Below are 15039 nucleotides of genomic sequence, written 5' to 3'. Positions count from 1 at the left end.
ACATCCTATGCACAGAGCGAAGAAACCTCAAAAATTAGCAGAGATATATAACTTTGAATTTAAGTTTTGCCCTGCTTTCAACCATCAAGACATAGGATTAGTCGAAGTCATGAACAAAACACTGCAGAATTCCTTAAAATTTTTCGTCCAACAAAATCACGAAACATGGCCAAAATTATTACCTCATATTACTTTTGGTTTAAATACAGGGTTTTCATAAAGTATGGACGGATTTAATTCGCTTATAATTTACATAAAAATGGTCATATTGAAATCAAATAAAGTGCAAACGGTAGCGGAAGGATTAAATGTTTACCTGTAATCTGCACCAGATCAGTTCATTCACCGCCACACCTCCAAATGGGCGCCATTTACGTCCACACATTCCCGTAGGCGGCGCTGGAATCCACTCACAGCCGTTTCGCCGTGTTTGATCCGAAATGCCAGGCACAGACGCCCTGATTTTGTCCTTTAAGATCTCCAAACCACTTGGCTTCTTTGCATAAACTTCCATTTTCACATGACCCCAAAGCCAGAAGTCGCAGGGGGTAAGGTCGGGTGATCTTGGCGGCCAAACGGTCGGGCCACCACGGCCAATCCATCGGTTAGGGAATTTCTCGTCAAGGAACTGTCTCACCTTGATTGCATAGTGAAGGGGTGCCCCGTCCTGTTGGAACACGATGTCGTTCTGCCTCCAGTTCCGGAATGAGGTATTCATTGAAACAACAATGAAAACAACAATGGATGGAATTTGGTAAGGAACTGACCCTTGCCCTCCCTCTCCCTCTCTCAACGTGTTCAGAGTTGCCGCTTATTTAACAGTGTTGCCAACTGAAAAGTTAATCTTTCCGCTACCGTTTGCACATTATTTGATTTCATTATGAGCATTTTTATGAAAATTATAAGCAAATTAAATCCGTCCAGACTTTATGAAAACCCTGTAGATTCGCTCAATTAGGAACAAGAATTCCAGCTTCTTTCTCATGTTTGGATACGAACCCAGGACCATCAGCGATTGCAAACTACGAATTACCCCTCAGCTACAGCTTGAACGAGACCAACTCGTAAAACTTCGAGAAAAGACACGGCATAACTTACTGAAGGCTCACGAACAACAAAAGAAGTACTTTGATAAAAGACATAAACAACAAACTTTTCACACTGGAGATAAAGTACTCATTTACTTTCCCTTTCTAAGAATTGGAGAGTCATCACAATGGACCGATAGATACTGCGGGCCGGCTAGAATAATCTCAAAAATAAACAATAATCTCCATCGAGTTCGTATGCCGCACAATTTCAGGGAGAGAGAACACAATATTTCCATCGACAGGATTAAGCTATTTCATGCCGCCGAAGAATATATATACAATGTAAATGATGATGTACGCACCAGCCAGGAAGAAGGAAAGAGAAGGTAAGAAGAGAGAAAATCAAAACTAACATAACCACAACAGATATAAACAAACAACATGCGAAGCGCACTCTTCCTGTTTCAGCGGCAAAGAAGAAAGAAAAAATGGAGACGAAATAAAACATGGAATAGAAGGAACCAAGATACACCTTATGATACAGCTAACTATTTGAAGTGACCAAATCTAGTACCCACCTTAGTATTGAAATCGCAAGCGATCCCTTGTCTTTTTTGTCACTCTTATAATTCCTAACCAACCTGCATTCTGTCATATAAATAAGTATCCATACATACAATTTCCTTCAGTTGTGAACAAAATTGCAAGCCACCTTTTTATTTCGAACTCGAGCTAACAAACTTCACAAGGCCAACTATAACATTTTTTCTTCGCTTCTCTGCTGCGTATCATATAAGTGTCACTAACACATTGACCTACATGTACAGTGTGTTCGGAAAATCAGGACTTTTGATTGGCAACCTTTTTTCCGGCGTGACTACAATTATCAACGTACTGACTTTAACCGTTCTCTAAGTGTGTTCTGTCATCTATTAACTAGTACTAGCCAGAACTAGACCAATATTAGAAACTATTTATCTAATAGCACCATATGACGTGCGAAATTCATAAAATATACTGCGGACATTACTATCAGTGACGTAGTTATAACTATTAACTCTAATCACCAGAGCTTCGACAGCCTCTCCTTTGAGGGAGATGACGTATTATAGGATCCTGCTTAGATTAAGAGGACAAACTGTCAGTGCTCCAACTTAAACTTTCATTTAAACTTTCTTTATGTGATAATATCTCAAACAGTGATATCAGTGACCAGTGCTTTTTAACTTTACTTTGTGTTTCAGTGTTATATTGTTTTCCAGTGTTTATTGTGCCCAATATGCAGATTCCATGTGATGGCACACGAAAAAATAATCCAGTGGCTTATTTTTTTTCTACGCCCCAGGGGTGTAAGGATCCCCACGTTGCCGTACCGGGCAATAAGCACGTGTGAACTACATGTGTTAGTAATATATAAAAACAAACAGACGACGGTCCCGAAGAGGAGTCGAAGAGATATATAAACTACTTCGTTTCGTTCAGCTACTTTTCGTTTCGTTCAAACCACCATTAGTTCCCCCAAAATTGGTTAAAGTGGAATCTGGTCCAAATATCGCTATCTATTGATAAGACTTCACTTCTATTTTCGAACATACATTTTTATTAGAGCACACACACACACACACATACACACACACACACACACACACACACACATATATATATATAAAAGAGTATTTCTATTAAACAAAAATAAGAAAATACCTCCTTCAATAGTTTCAACAGTTTGCTGCACTGGCGGTCCATAGGCTACTGTGAACGCCCGTACTGTAACTGTATAATTAGAGTAGGCTATTAGGGAATCCAGCGTTATTTCCGTTTCAGTTGTATTTTGTATGCCATTTGATGATTCGTCGAATTCTTTATTACCACATGACTTAAAACCAACATGCTACGAGAAAGTCAAAAGAAATACTGTATTAAGATTAACATTAAACATATTACCTTAAGAGTCTTCATCCCGGCGAAATTAAAATTCCGCTAATTTTACAGTAATTATGTGATATCTTCAAATAGATAAAAGATAATCGAAATGTGGAACAAGAGCGCCCTAGACAATATTATTTTACATGAGAATACCGTTATCACGACTCACTTATCTGCTTTCGATTTCGAGCCATTTTGAAAATCGGCATTTATTTTCGCGTTTCTAAACAGCTGAAAACGGAAAGCCACTAGGTGACTTGTGATAACGGTACCTCACGCAAAATAATATTGTCTAGGGCGCTCTTGTTCCACATTTCGATTATCTTTTATCTATTTCAAGATATCACATAATTACTGTAAAATTAGCGGTATTTTAATTTCGCCGGGATGAAGACTCTTAAGAATAACATGGATGTACATCTACCAGAGGTTAAATGACACTGTCCGTAGATTCTTATAGCATATCACTCACAAAAGCAATACCTACAGTAGTACTGACAGGTGTCAACTTAACGAAAATAGCTAACTTTTTTGATGCTCCAGTGTCAACGATCTAGGGATCTGGCAAGAAACCAATGACGGATGGGGTACCGAGGAGCATTCTCTGTTCATTGGCATACGTAAGTTGGACCTACTCTAAATTTTGGAAGGGACATATAGGACATTACATTTTAGAACTTGCCAAATTTAAAAACTCTGTACCATAATATTAGACATCGGTATGCAAGTCTGTAAGTTTGGAGAATTCAACCTCTTTCCCTTTTATGACTCAAAAAATGCGAAAAATATATTATCGAAGGTTTTCGACATATTTTATACTCTTTGATTAGGTTTTATTATAAAGTTGTATGGGTAATTATAGAAGTCCATTCCTTTTCATAAAACATTGATATATTAACACACCTCTTTCAAAATTTCAGAAGGGTACATTGGACCACCCTACAAATTTGGAAATTGTCAAAACAAAGATTAGTAAGTGTTCCCTAGGACTCGAATATATGATTTTCTAAATTCGAGTGCTCATGTTTAGTTCTTCCTATGGGTAAAAACTGTCAAAAATATAAACGTAAGCAATACATCGTACCATGTGATAGGTTATTGGCCTAATTTATTTTCTTTGATGAGCTTTAAACATATTATGTAGTTACTGGGTTGAATACAAGGGTCCATTCACCTTCATTAGACGTATTTACGTTGGTTCTCTCTTCTCAAGAAATGAAGCGGAATTTAATAAATGTTCTCTAGAACAAAGTTCTATCTTTCCGTAAATTTGGTTGATCCTGTCTATCACCTCATATGGGTAAAAACTTGTCAAAAGCATAATCGTAATCAATACTTCGTATCAGGTGATAGGTTATTCATCCAGTTTTCTTATTTGATGAGCTTTTATCATGTTATGTTGTTATATGTGTGAATACAAGGGCCTAATCTATTTTATGAGACATACTTACATTGGTGCAAACCTCTCAAAATATTAGACGGTGAATAGAACCATTCATTAAATTTAGAAAATGTCAAACAACAAAATTTAGTATATAATCTCTAGGACATGAATTTATACATATGCAAATTTAGGTAGTTCTGCTTAACACTTGTATGGGCAAAAATAGCAAATATAAGTACTGCCACTTGTCGCCATTTGATGGGTATGGCCCTAATTTATTTTGCTTGATGAGGGTTCTATGACGTATGATTATATGGTTAAACACAGGGGAATATTGTATTTTATCAGATTGCAGTAGAAATGCATTTTAACAGATATAAAATTAGCTTTGCGTATACATTTCCAATTGCATTTTTATTTGCGTTTGTTTCAGTTTATTTTCACACCTACACATGTGTCATTGATTATTCTAGAAATTTTAAACCAAGAAGTCTTATAGTGTCTGTGTTGGAACTAAAATTTAAAAAAAAATGCAATTTCGGCAATGGACACCAATTTTAACACTAAAGTAACAAATTTGAAATTTACATGTATAAGAAATATAATACTTTTAATAATTTCATCATATCTTCACATTTAAAAAAATAAATTAAAGAACATCGGAGACCGAGTTTTGAACTATCGATCTTCAAGATTCACAAGTTCTTCACTAAGAGTCAATGGCTCAGCACGCTCGGCTACCGTCAGCAAATGTGATGTTTTTCTCTTGTTAAGAAATGTTTAATTCCCATCCGAAGATTGAGCGGAAGGAGTGGAAGAAATACCTTCTCTGTTTCAATACCTATTTTCAAGTTTATGGAGCGTTTAATATGTAGAAAGTTTGTAGGTTGTATGATATGATGAGATGAAGTAGGAAAACGTATAAGGGTATATGTCTTCAGAAAGTGTCTACATAAATAACGGAGGAAAAAAAGAAATTCCCTCTGGACATATCTGCAGGAATTGTGATGGATCTATTGCCACTTTTCAGATTTAGTGTCTGAAAGGGTTTCTAGGTTTTTGTCAACAGACGAGTACAAACATTACCACACTGGGTAGGTCTCTTTGCATGAGGTTTTGCAAAAATCAATCGCTGAAACGATCTGTCTTCACGAAGTAAATGGAAAACGAAATTATATCACATCACGTAATGAAGTATGGTAGACATCAGTGTAGATACCAATATTGTAATAATACAAGTGCAAGTAAAATAAAAAAATTGTAATAAAGTGCAAATAATATAACTAACAAAAGAAAATTAAATGATGAGAAAATACAATATTTTAATCACCTCAGGAAAGAAAATTGGAACGAGATCCACACGTATAACCAAATTAATGAAGCCCTCAGCTGCTTCATATACATCATAACATTCCATTTCAACATAGAAAATAAGTAAAATATGTTCGGACATAAATGACTAAATTCTATGTATATTAAAAGTTTTAGATTATTGTAGATATGATTCAAAAGTATTAGCTTCCAGAAAGATAACCAAGTCCACTTTCAAGGTAGTAGAAAACAGAAAACGAAACTGAGGAACATGGAAACAATGGATACAAAACAGGAAATATCTAGGTGAAAAGCCTAAAGTGAAAAATGTATAATCCTATCAATAAGTAAACAAAGGTCAGACTTGGTCAGACTTCGTAAACGATTAGACTGTCTAGAATTCCATCAAATCTTAAGAAGTTCAAAGTAGTCATCCTCGTCAACATTGTGCCTAAATCCCCATTCTTCAAATCGTAAATTACATCTTTTCAGTTTACCAGTTATATGAGAGAAAATTGAGAAGATTATATTATGCACAAATGTCTTCCTCCTTGACACTTCCTTCTTTTCAACATTTTTAATATTCAAATGTACCACCTTATGAATAGTAATTTAACTCTATGTAAACTTATTGTACTTCTTAAATGTAAATATGAAAGGTACATCTAAACTTGTCTCGTTTTCACTTACTACCGAGATTTCAGTAACTGCAAGTATTCAATAGCATGCAAATATTCTATTCCTTTTAGCTTACTCTAAGGAATTAATATCACAGTGTAGTCAGATTTGACTCTGTTTTATTTTTACGAAGTGATATTTATATTTCTGTTAAAGCATAGTAATTTATTTTATTTGAATGCTAAAATTCCTTATGTACATACATTGTAAAATGTTTTGAGTATTTTTAAATAGGAAACTAAAACTGATGCAATAAACACAGAACATAGAACAGTATTATAATTTACAATCGTGAAAACGACAATTAATCTTATATCCATATATTATAAATTGTTAATCACAAATAAAGCGATTTTTGCCTAGTAATTTTACATTTAAAATTTAACAATCAAATATACTTATTATTTGATGAGGAATGTAGCTATTTCTGTAACATAAAATATTCTGTCCAAAATTGGAAACTTTCGAAGTGAGTGCCACAAGGAGTTTGGTGAGAGGAGATTGATTACAAAAGGAAAATTTCGTCCAAAGCTTTTCCCGGAGGGAGAGTTCCTAGTATCGCGGCTACGTTCCCTCTTTGCACAGCCATACTTATTCTTTGAATAAGATAGGATGAGGCTCGGGTGTCTTCTGTGTTAATAGTTATGCGGTGTCCAACTTCCTTAATGAAGTTTAGACCTTCCTGACCCCAGGACCCACAAGTTTCAATGGCTATGGTGTAGTGTATATTTCTTACATCATTAAAGAAGTCTCAAATTATTAAGTCATAATCTTCTCAGGTATGAAAACAGTAGTAGAGTTTTAAGTAGTGAAACAATGTAACTTCACCAAAATAATCAAAAGCCTGGGTAACACAAGGGATTAGAATAGTGAATTTAAAAATGGGACTTCATAACATGGCAAACACGAAAGAAAATCTGTCTACACATACAGAGACATATTACAAAAGATACAAATACATATATATAAAGGAATTCTGAAAGCTACAAAAATGCTATATAATGACACAGTTATTAACAAATCAGACAATAAGCCGAAGACATTGTGAAAATTAGTGCAGAGCGAGTCAACTGTAAACACCAGAAACGTAGACAGCAATATACAGCAATTAAGAGATAATGAAAAGTGGAAACCTGATGAAATACCCTTGCATAATATCTGACCTATTTAATAATTTTTACAGTAACTTATCACAAATTTACAATAATATTCTCACTTCGAAAATATTCTGAAGTATTGTATTTCTAACAATACAATGTATCTTCGTCCAGTCATTCTTAAATGGACAAACCCCTAGTGTATTAAAAATTGCAAAAATAAACCCAAAATATATTAGAAAGAGGAAAAGTCAGCGCCTGAAAATTATAGGTCTATTCCACTATTCTAAACTTCCTCAAAAATTCTAGAAACTACAATGAGTGTCCTGGAAGCATCTTTTTACTTTAATTTGATCTAATAACGCGCGAGCAAGATGGCTTCTTAAAAGGGAAATCAACGAAAACTGTAATATAAAATATCCTAAATATTATACATAAATTTTTAGATGAGCGGGACAAATGTATTGATGTTTTCCTTTATATTTACAAAGCATTTGACTAAGTGTCACATAAGTATTTTCTTTCAAAGTTGCAAGATTATGAAATAAAGTCATTACATGCAAATGGTTTTGATCTATGTGGAAAATCGACTACAAATAGTGAAACAATGTACAGTAACAGAGAAACAAACCAAATTACATGCCGAAAGTTGTGAGAAAGTTACAAAGTAATTTTATTTAACCTTAGACATGAAAAGGAAAAATCTATATTCATCAAACTTTCATCTTGTTGCACTTTGCAAAAAATTCTAAATGTTCTACATTGTTCGTTTCAACGTTACCTTCACTTTTGTTACCGCAAAAACTACCGAATTTTAATTTTAAAAAAACAATTATTATGATATGTCATTTACATAATAAATTAATATTTTCTGGTATTGTATTATTAGTTTCCAGTGTGTTTGAAAAATGCATTTGAAAATAAAGTGAAACGATAATTAAGAAACTGAAAACAAGATGTGCCGTGTGTGATAGTTTAATTTGTGAAAACTATTGCATCAATAGGAAACAAGTTTGGTTTCAAATATGACAAATAGTAAAAGTGAATCTTTGAGTATTTTGTGAGCATATAACAGGAGTTTGTGTAATTTTATCTCCACTTTATAATACAAGCATGCCTGGATTTGAAGCATTTACGATATCAAAAGAACACGAGTTATATCTTGTAGATCGTCGTATCACACCGGCCACTATCCCTTGCTATATTCTAAATAACCGGCAACTGTAACTTCGTAAAGAAGAATAAACAAAAATGAACTAAAACAATCAAATATGAATAAGGATCACTGTTCCTAATAATAACTGAGTAAGATCTCCACTCTCTCTCTCTTGGATAATATGTTTACTATTATCGCATCTCATCTCTAAGTGGAGAATTTTGAGCAAAGAGAATTTATAATTCGCATTGTAAGAACAACTTAAATTTAAAAGTATAATTGGAAGTAGGGTGAATTCAAACTGAACACTTTGAAGTTACTCGACTAGCGCCTATAACACTTTGACTACCATTCTACTACTAGCGTAGCCTTCTAACTGAATAGTTGTGAGAGTCCGTGTGAGAGAACGAAAACAATGATTGAATGAAAAAAAATAACACAGAAACTATTTGGTTGTCAGATCAGGGTTAAAGTAGCCAAGTCTTGGTTAGGACAATGTTTTGAAGAAATCATACTACTAGCGTACTAGTAACTTAGAAGTAGTCGGTTCGATCATACTTTACTCTTTTAACCTATTAGTTACCGAAAAATTGGCAAAGATGTTTTCATCAAATTTCTCGGTTACTTTAGCCAAGAAGAATAATTCTTTAAGCTTTTAGTTTGCTTTAAAACTAGACTAAAAGGAATGTTGTCATCCATTGAGTCAAATTTAGAAGGCAAATTTTACTAAGTAGTGCTGAAAGTTTCTGCATAGATTTTTTATATTCAATCACTAGAGCTATTATGATATGAACGTATTTGTAGTCATATACACTTTGAAGGAATTTGCGCAGCGCCTTTCATACCTCCCGTTGTCAAGGATGATACCATTGACGTTATAAATGATATTAGAAGCATTATTACTTTAATTTCTGAAGTGAAAATCCAATTTACAAACTATGATCTTATAAACGATGACATCTTTTGTGTAGAGGTTTTGTTCTCACGTATTATATTTTAGTGCCTCGCGATGAAGTTTGGAAACAAGCTATCCGAGCTATTTCTCACCGAGTTCTTGTGAACGAGATTTTAGAGTGGGCCCCAGACCCGCTCGCTCAACCCTTGTGACGTCGGAAAGAGACTATGTACAGGCATGAGCAAAATTATTGACGCACTTCTTTAATCAGACGTTGTATGAACCTCTGTTTTCCTTAAATGAACCTCAGTTTTCCACCGCAGAAGAGGTTAATGACTAACATATTCTAACGTTTGTGTTTAATATTATTTTAAAATAAAAAGAACTAAAAAGAAAAAAAACTTAGTTTGGAATAAATTACGAAAATTACCAACTGTGTTGAGAAGTGTATTTTTCTAGACCGGGAGGGAATTTTGTTGAAAATAGAAGTGAGACTTGTATGCCAGCTACAAGGAGACAGTGAGATTCATATCCATAAAGAAACCTTTAATCACATATTTCAAATATTTCTTATATCTGTAGATCCTATATAAATAAATCAATAATAAATAAATAAATCAGTGGAAATTATATATCAAAAGGGACGAATTGGAACACGATCGTAATGAAATAATGTCTTGTACTAGAACAGGTGTATGACATATAAGAAATCGATAGTTGTTTACCATGAGAGCGAGAAATCAATCAATAAATGTGATTGAAGGCAGTTCGAGCCCCATACGCAAAGTATGTGTACTATTATGATTTTATGTATGTGTAAACTAATTAAACTACCTGCTGCTGTTGTTTGTTGATTTGTAGTACATGCTTTAAAACGCGTCGGCAAAACCGTTTCGAAACGAAAGGAGTTATCTTTATTAGTAGTATTAAAGTGAGAATGAAACGTTCATGATGATCTAATGACAAATTTAGTGAAATCAGTTTCTAAATCGGATCAGTGGTTGAAGAGTTTCAAACCAAATCTGTGATCGGCCTTTGTTTTAACTGAAGTGAAAATAAGTAATAGCATTACATTTATCATCTTTTAAATGTTTCTTGTTTTTAATCTAGTTCTAAAATGTAAGTGAAGGCGCTGTGTATTCCTCAGTGTAGAGACTATGAATGACATTCTTGATTACATTAATTTTCAGAATTTTGTTCAACAACATATCATTGATTTCGTTATTTAGCTTCACATCAACAATGAAAGAGAAGTCATACTTCATTGTTATTTAAATTCAATTTATTTGTAATACACATCTTAACTGAACATAAAAATAATATGAACTAATGGAATCATCAGATGACAGTTCAACTGTTCAATTTTCATGAGTTGAATCAACTGAATTAGGTGAATGTGATATCCCTAACATTGACTCAGTTGGTAACATTAGCCGACCTACTAGGGACCATTTTTGTACTACTCTAAATCTACAAATGTTTTATCATAACTCACTGTAGAAAGTATTATGCGAATTCCAGAGAAATAACTATACATATAGGTAAAACTATCAGATCATAAAAGCGGAGGAAGATTGTTTTCATACCGATAATAATAGCTATCCTAATCATAAAACTACAAATATTAATATCTCTAACAGCAATAAAAGCACAGAGGATCTGACATCCTCTAACTCGGGCAAAATAATGCAGAGGACTTTAATGTCTTTGACGCACATTTTAATGCTTCTCTCTAGTGGTGCTCGAGCTGCAGCGGCTGATTCACTTTCCGAGGATTTGCATTAAGTAACTATTTTAAATAAAAAAAAGATTAGATGAACCTGTTTCTATTTCAATTTGTTGCGCTAACTACTCCCAAGCAATGTGAAAAGATAAAAAATCTTACCTCCTGGGGAAGTAACCTGGCATTCATCAAAGACTATGAACTCTCTTCCGAAACAGAATGTTCCCAAACTTAAGATTGTAGAAAGCAAACTTGGCGATGGTGACATCCGAGTAGCATTCTGTCTCGTAATGACAGATGATACTGTTGCAACTCCTGACATTTCTGTGTTTGAGACACTGTTGGACAAACATCTAGCCCACTTTGGTTAATTTATTTTACATAATCTCCCTGATGACACAAACAGCTGTCAAGGAGTTTCAGTTATTGAAGTTAAAATTGCTATTAATTCTTTTCCATCTGGTAGCGCGGTAGTTTTCAATGGTCTTCACCCTTCAATTCCCATAGATCTGTTATCCTGTTAAATACTTGAATCAAAGGCAAACCTCTTAAAGTTATTCCACGACCTGTTCAATTTAATTATCACTGGAAAAGTACCCTTGGAAGTTTGCCTGTTATTTTTTGGAGATAATCGGAGGATATAAAACTCAAAGGCTAATTTTTTCTGCAAATTGGGATCAAGAAGTTGAGATATCTTGGGTGAGACTATTGCAGAAGAGAATATCCTTGTGAATATTGTAACTGGATAGAGAACTGAGAAACGAGAGCAAAAGAACTAGAATAGGCATGAAGACTTCGAACATACATAATGAGAGTAGAATTAATATATATCAAAACGAAATGAAATAAGAGTCATTTGGATTTGGTATGTCAGTGTGAAAGAAGGTGAAAAAAGAATGCGAAATTACAGAAGTTATAGCACGAGTTACATAAAGTATAAAAATAGTAGTGGTAATGGGAGGTGAGAGGAATTCTGAATAAGTTTGTGTAAGAGAAGAGAAGATTATAATCGATAGACTATAGGGTTTTAATACTAAGAATAAGAAAATAGCAAGCTCTGGTAGCAATGTGCCAAGTGCTTTAATATGGGATGGCGTGGGACGATGAGAAAGACGAGTGTATAAAATCTTAACATGAAATACTAACACTACTGTGAGGAAGAGACAAATGAAATCTAGGAACACATTTGTAAACAATAGCTTTAAGGAAATAAAAATGGCCACTACAAACAGAGAACTAACCAACGAGATCTTAATGAATCAATTAGTACATGAAGATTTTAAAAATGGTGCTTGTGAATATAAGCTCACTTTCAGCATTGAGGCCATGATAAACGCGTATCTAGACCTTGACGTGGAATCCGAACTATGTGACCCTATCAAAAATTGTTAGCTAGCTAAGTAAATAGAGTTAGTTAGGACTTTATCGGTGCAAAACATAATGAGTTAGTAATTTGACATATTCTTTGAAACTGGTAAATATCGTAAATTTTAAATGCTAAACAAGTACACCAGTATATATTAGTAGTATCCCCTGATTGGCGCGGTATTTTGGAAAATGAAAGGTTTAAATCTATGCAGTGGAATTGAACAAATAAAACAGAAAATAACCAGGCTAATTATACAGGATTTAGAAGATATGATATTGTGAAATATCAGAAAAAAATGTATTGTTGAGAGATAATAGGTATAATAAGTAGTAAGTGTTTTATTATTTTGATCATTCTTATGCTAGAATCGTTTTCCTAAATGTACATGGATTTCAAGGAGATAGTAATATAAGCAGTGTGAAAGTTAACCTGAAGTTGTGCTAGAGGATAGTATTTTGCTCCCTCTTTTAACATTACAGTCTGAAATCACGTAAATTAAATGGAGATAGATATTGATAATTTTAGTAGTAATTCAAATGATATTTCGTTTTTTTTTTATTGAAGGGGATTTTCTTTTACAAATATAATAGTAGCTAACCTTAAAGTTGTTGTACCCTAGAAGCTTATGTTTTACTGAACGATATTTTGCTATAATATTAAGATTAGCATTCTGTAATATCTTGAAAACAGTTTCACACGGAAACAAAACTGAAGGATACGTCTAAGTAATTTATGTGGTTCTATCATTCTTGGTCATAGGAGTATCAATGTAATGTTATACATGCATTTTGAAATCAATTGACATTTGAAGTTGTAGTGGCTGAAATTCGTGTCTACGCGCAGGTAATGCAAGTTTATGGACAGCAGCGGTTTTCTTGTGTTTTCATCTTTATGTAGTACAAAATGGAAGATAAAAATAGTTTAGAAACTGACCTCGTCCTCCTTGGGAGTGGAATTTTCGAAAGCGCAGCTTCACATATCCAACTACTTTTAATGAGAAAGTTTATATGCTCTAATTTGAGGGACTTCTGAACACTCAATCTTTGCCTTAAATTTTGAACCCCTTGTATTCCTTAAGAGATAAACTTTAATAAAATTAATATTGTAAACACACGGTTCAAGGTAGGTACTATGTTCCAAAATTCATTTCAAACGGTTCAATGTTGTGAATTGATATATAGGATAAACATATAAAAATATTGAAATTGGCTTTAGCAACAATACTGAACAAACATTGAGCTTTGTATATAAGAAGAGAATTGCACAGTGAAGTAATTGCTCTTACCTTATAACTAACTTCATACAATCGTACTATGCCATTCCGATTTGCAGGAGGAGACCATTTAATAACTGCTGACGTGGAAGAAGTCTTTGCAACATGTACACCTATGACATAATCTGGTGCTGTAAAAAGATGTATGCGTCTAATAATTTAATTAAGGTATTAAAGGATTTACACTCCTGCATTCAAGTTACAACAGTACATATGCAAATAGGCCATGTATTGACATATATTCTTAATTTCAGATTTCAATTATATATATATATATGATTGATTTCTACCTTCGAAACTTTGGGGATTCACTAAATATATATCTTATATACTACAGCAGTTTTCAATTATTTCTAATCAAGTCGTAAACAAGTAAGTTGAACATTACCAGGGTTAAAAAGGTTCGTAAATCTATTCAGGTCCAACAAAAATTACAACCATTATATTAACATTTTTAACATAAGTGTAAACACACATATTTTTTATTTAGATTAGCTACAACATATTGAATAAGCGGTTGCGGATAAAAAGTCCCGACATCTTGACTCCTGGGTACAAAATTTCACCACAGAAATTTGCGTAAACGTTCGTCACATAGCTTCTTGATGGTTTACAGAAATATACTGTATTTTCCCAATTTTGGTAAATACAACATACGTATGTAATACAATTGGCAGCACAGTATAGTACAGTACAGTAATAATATATACAATTAGTGCTATACACTTCACGTGGTTCGCTGTTGTAATCTAAGTTTTAATGACTTTTTTTGTTGGTGTTTCAGATAATTTAAGTTAATCCGAGCTTGCATTAATCCTGTCAACTTATCCTCCGTATTTGTCAGGATTGACAAGGTTTTACTGTAGATCCTATGTGTTGTCTTTTCGTACCCACCCTGATGATGAGAATAACATAAGTTCTCGAAACATTGAATGAAGAACACATAGCTTGGATGATATCCCGAGAAAAAATATTTGTCTTGTACCTTAAAAAAAAACGAAAACTGAATTTTCTATTTTGAACTAGAGCATTGAATCTAAATATTTCACAAGTGAACCTAGAATTATTATTATTTAAAATAAGTCATCATAATATTCAAAATCTAAATCAAAAGGAATATAAACTGTAGGTGTTAGAAAAATGCTGAAACTTCGATTGAATGAACCAAATTATTAAGTAAGAAAACCCTATTCATG

General features: G+C 33.5%; 1 protein-coding gene across 1 annotated transcript in view; it reads right to left on the bottom strand.

Moving 5' to 3' along the window:
* LOC145689688 (protein sidekick-2-like) overlaps nucleotides 1–15039 on the bottom strand; it is an 87408-nt gene that overhangs the window by 36408 nt on the left and 35961 nt on the right. The window contains exons 6-7 of the mRNA XM_081763885.1: nucleotides 13856–13974; nucleotides 2736–2922 (exon numbers count right to left, since the gene is read on the bottom strand). Coding sequence (XP_081620011.1) covers nucleotides 2736–2922; nucleotides 13856–13974 — 306 coding nt within the window. The remainder of the gene's footprint in view (nucleotides 1–2735; nucleotides 2923–13855; nucleotides 13975–15039) is intronic.

Source organism: Thermobia domestica, chromosome 7 (assembly GCF_964235325.1).
Source record: "Thermobia domestica chromosome 7, izTheDome1.hap1.1, whole genome shotgun sequence".
Classification (NCBI taxonomy): Eukaryota; Metazoa; Arthropoda; class Insecta; order Zygentoma; family Lepismatidae; genus Thermobia; species Thermobia domestica.
Note: the sequence above shows the minus strand (reverse complement) of the source record. Positions and strands in the feature narration are given on the sequence as shown.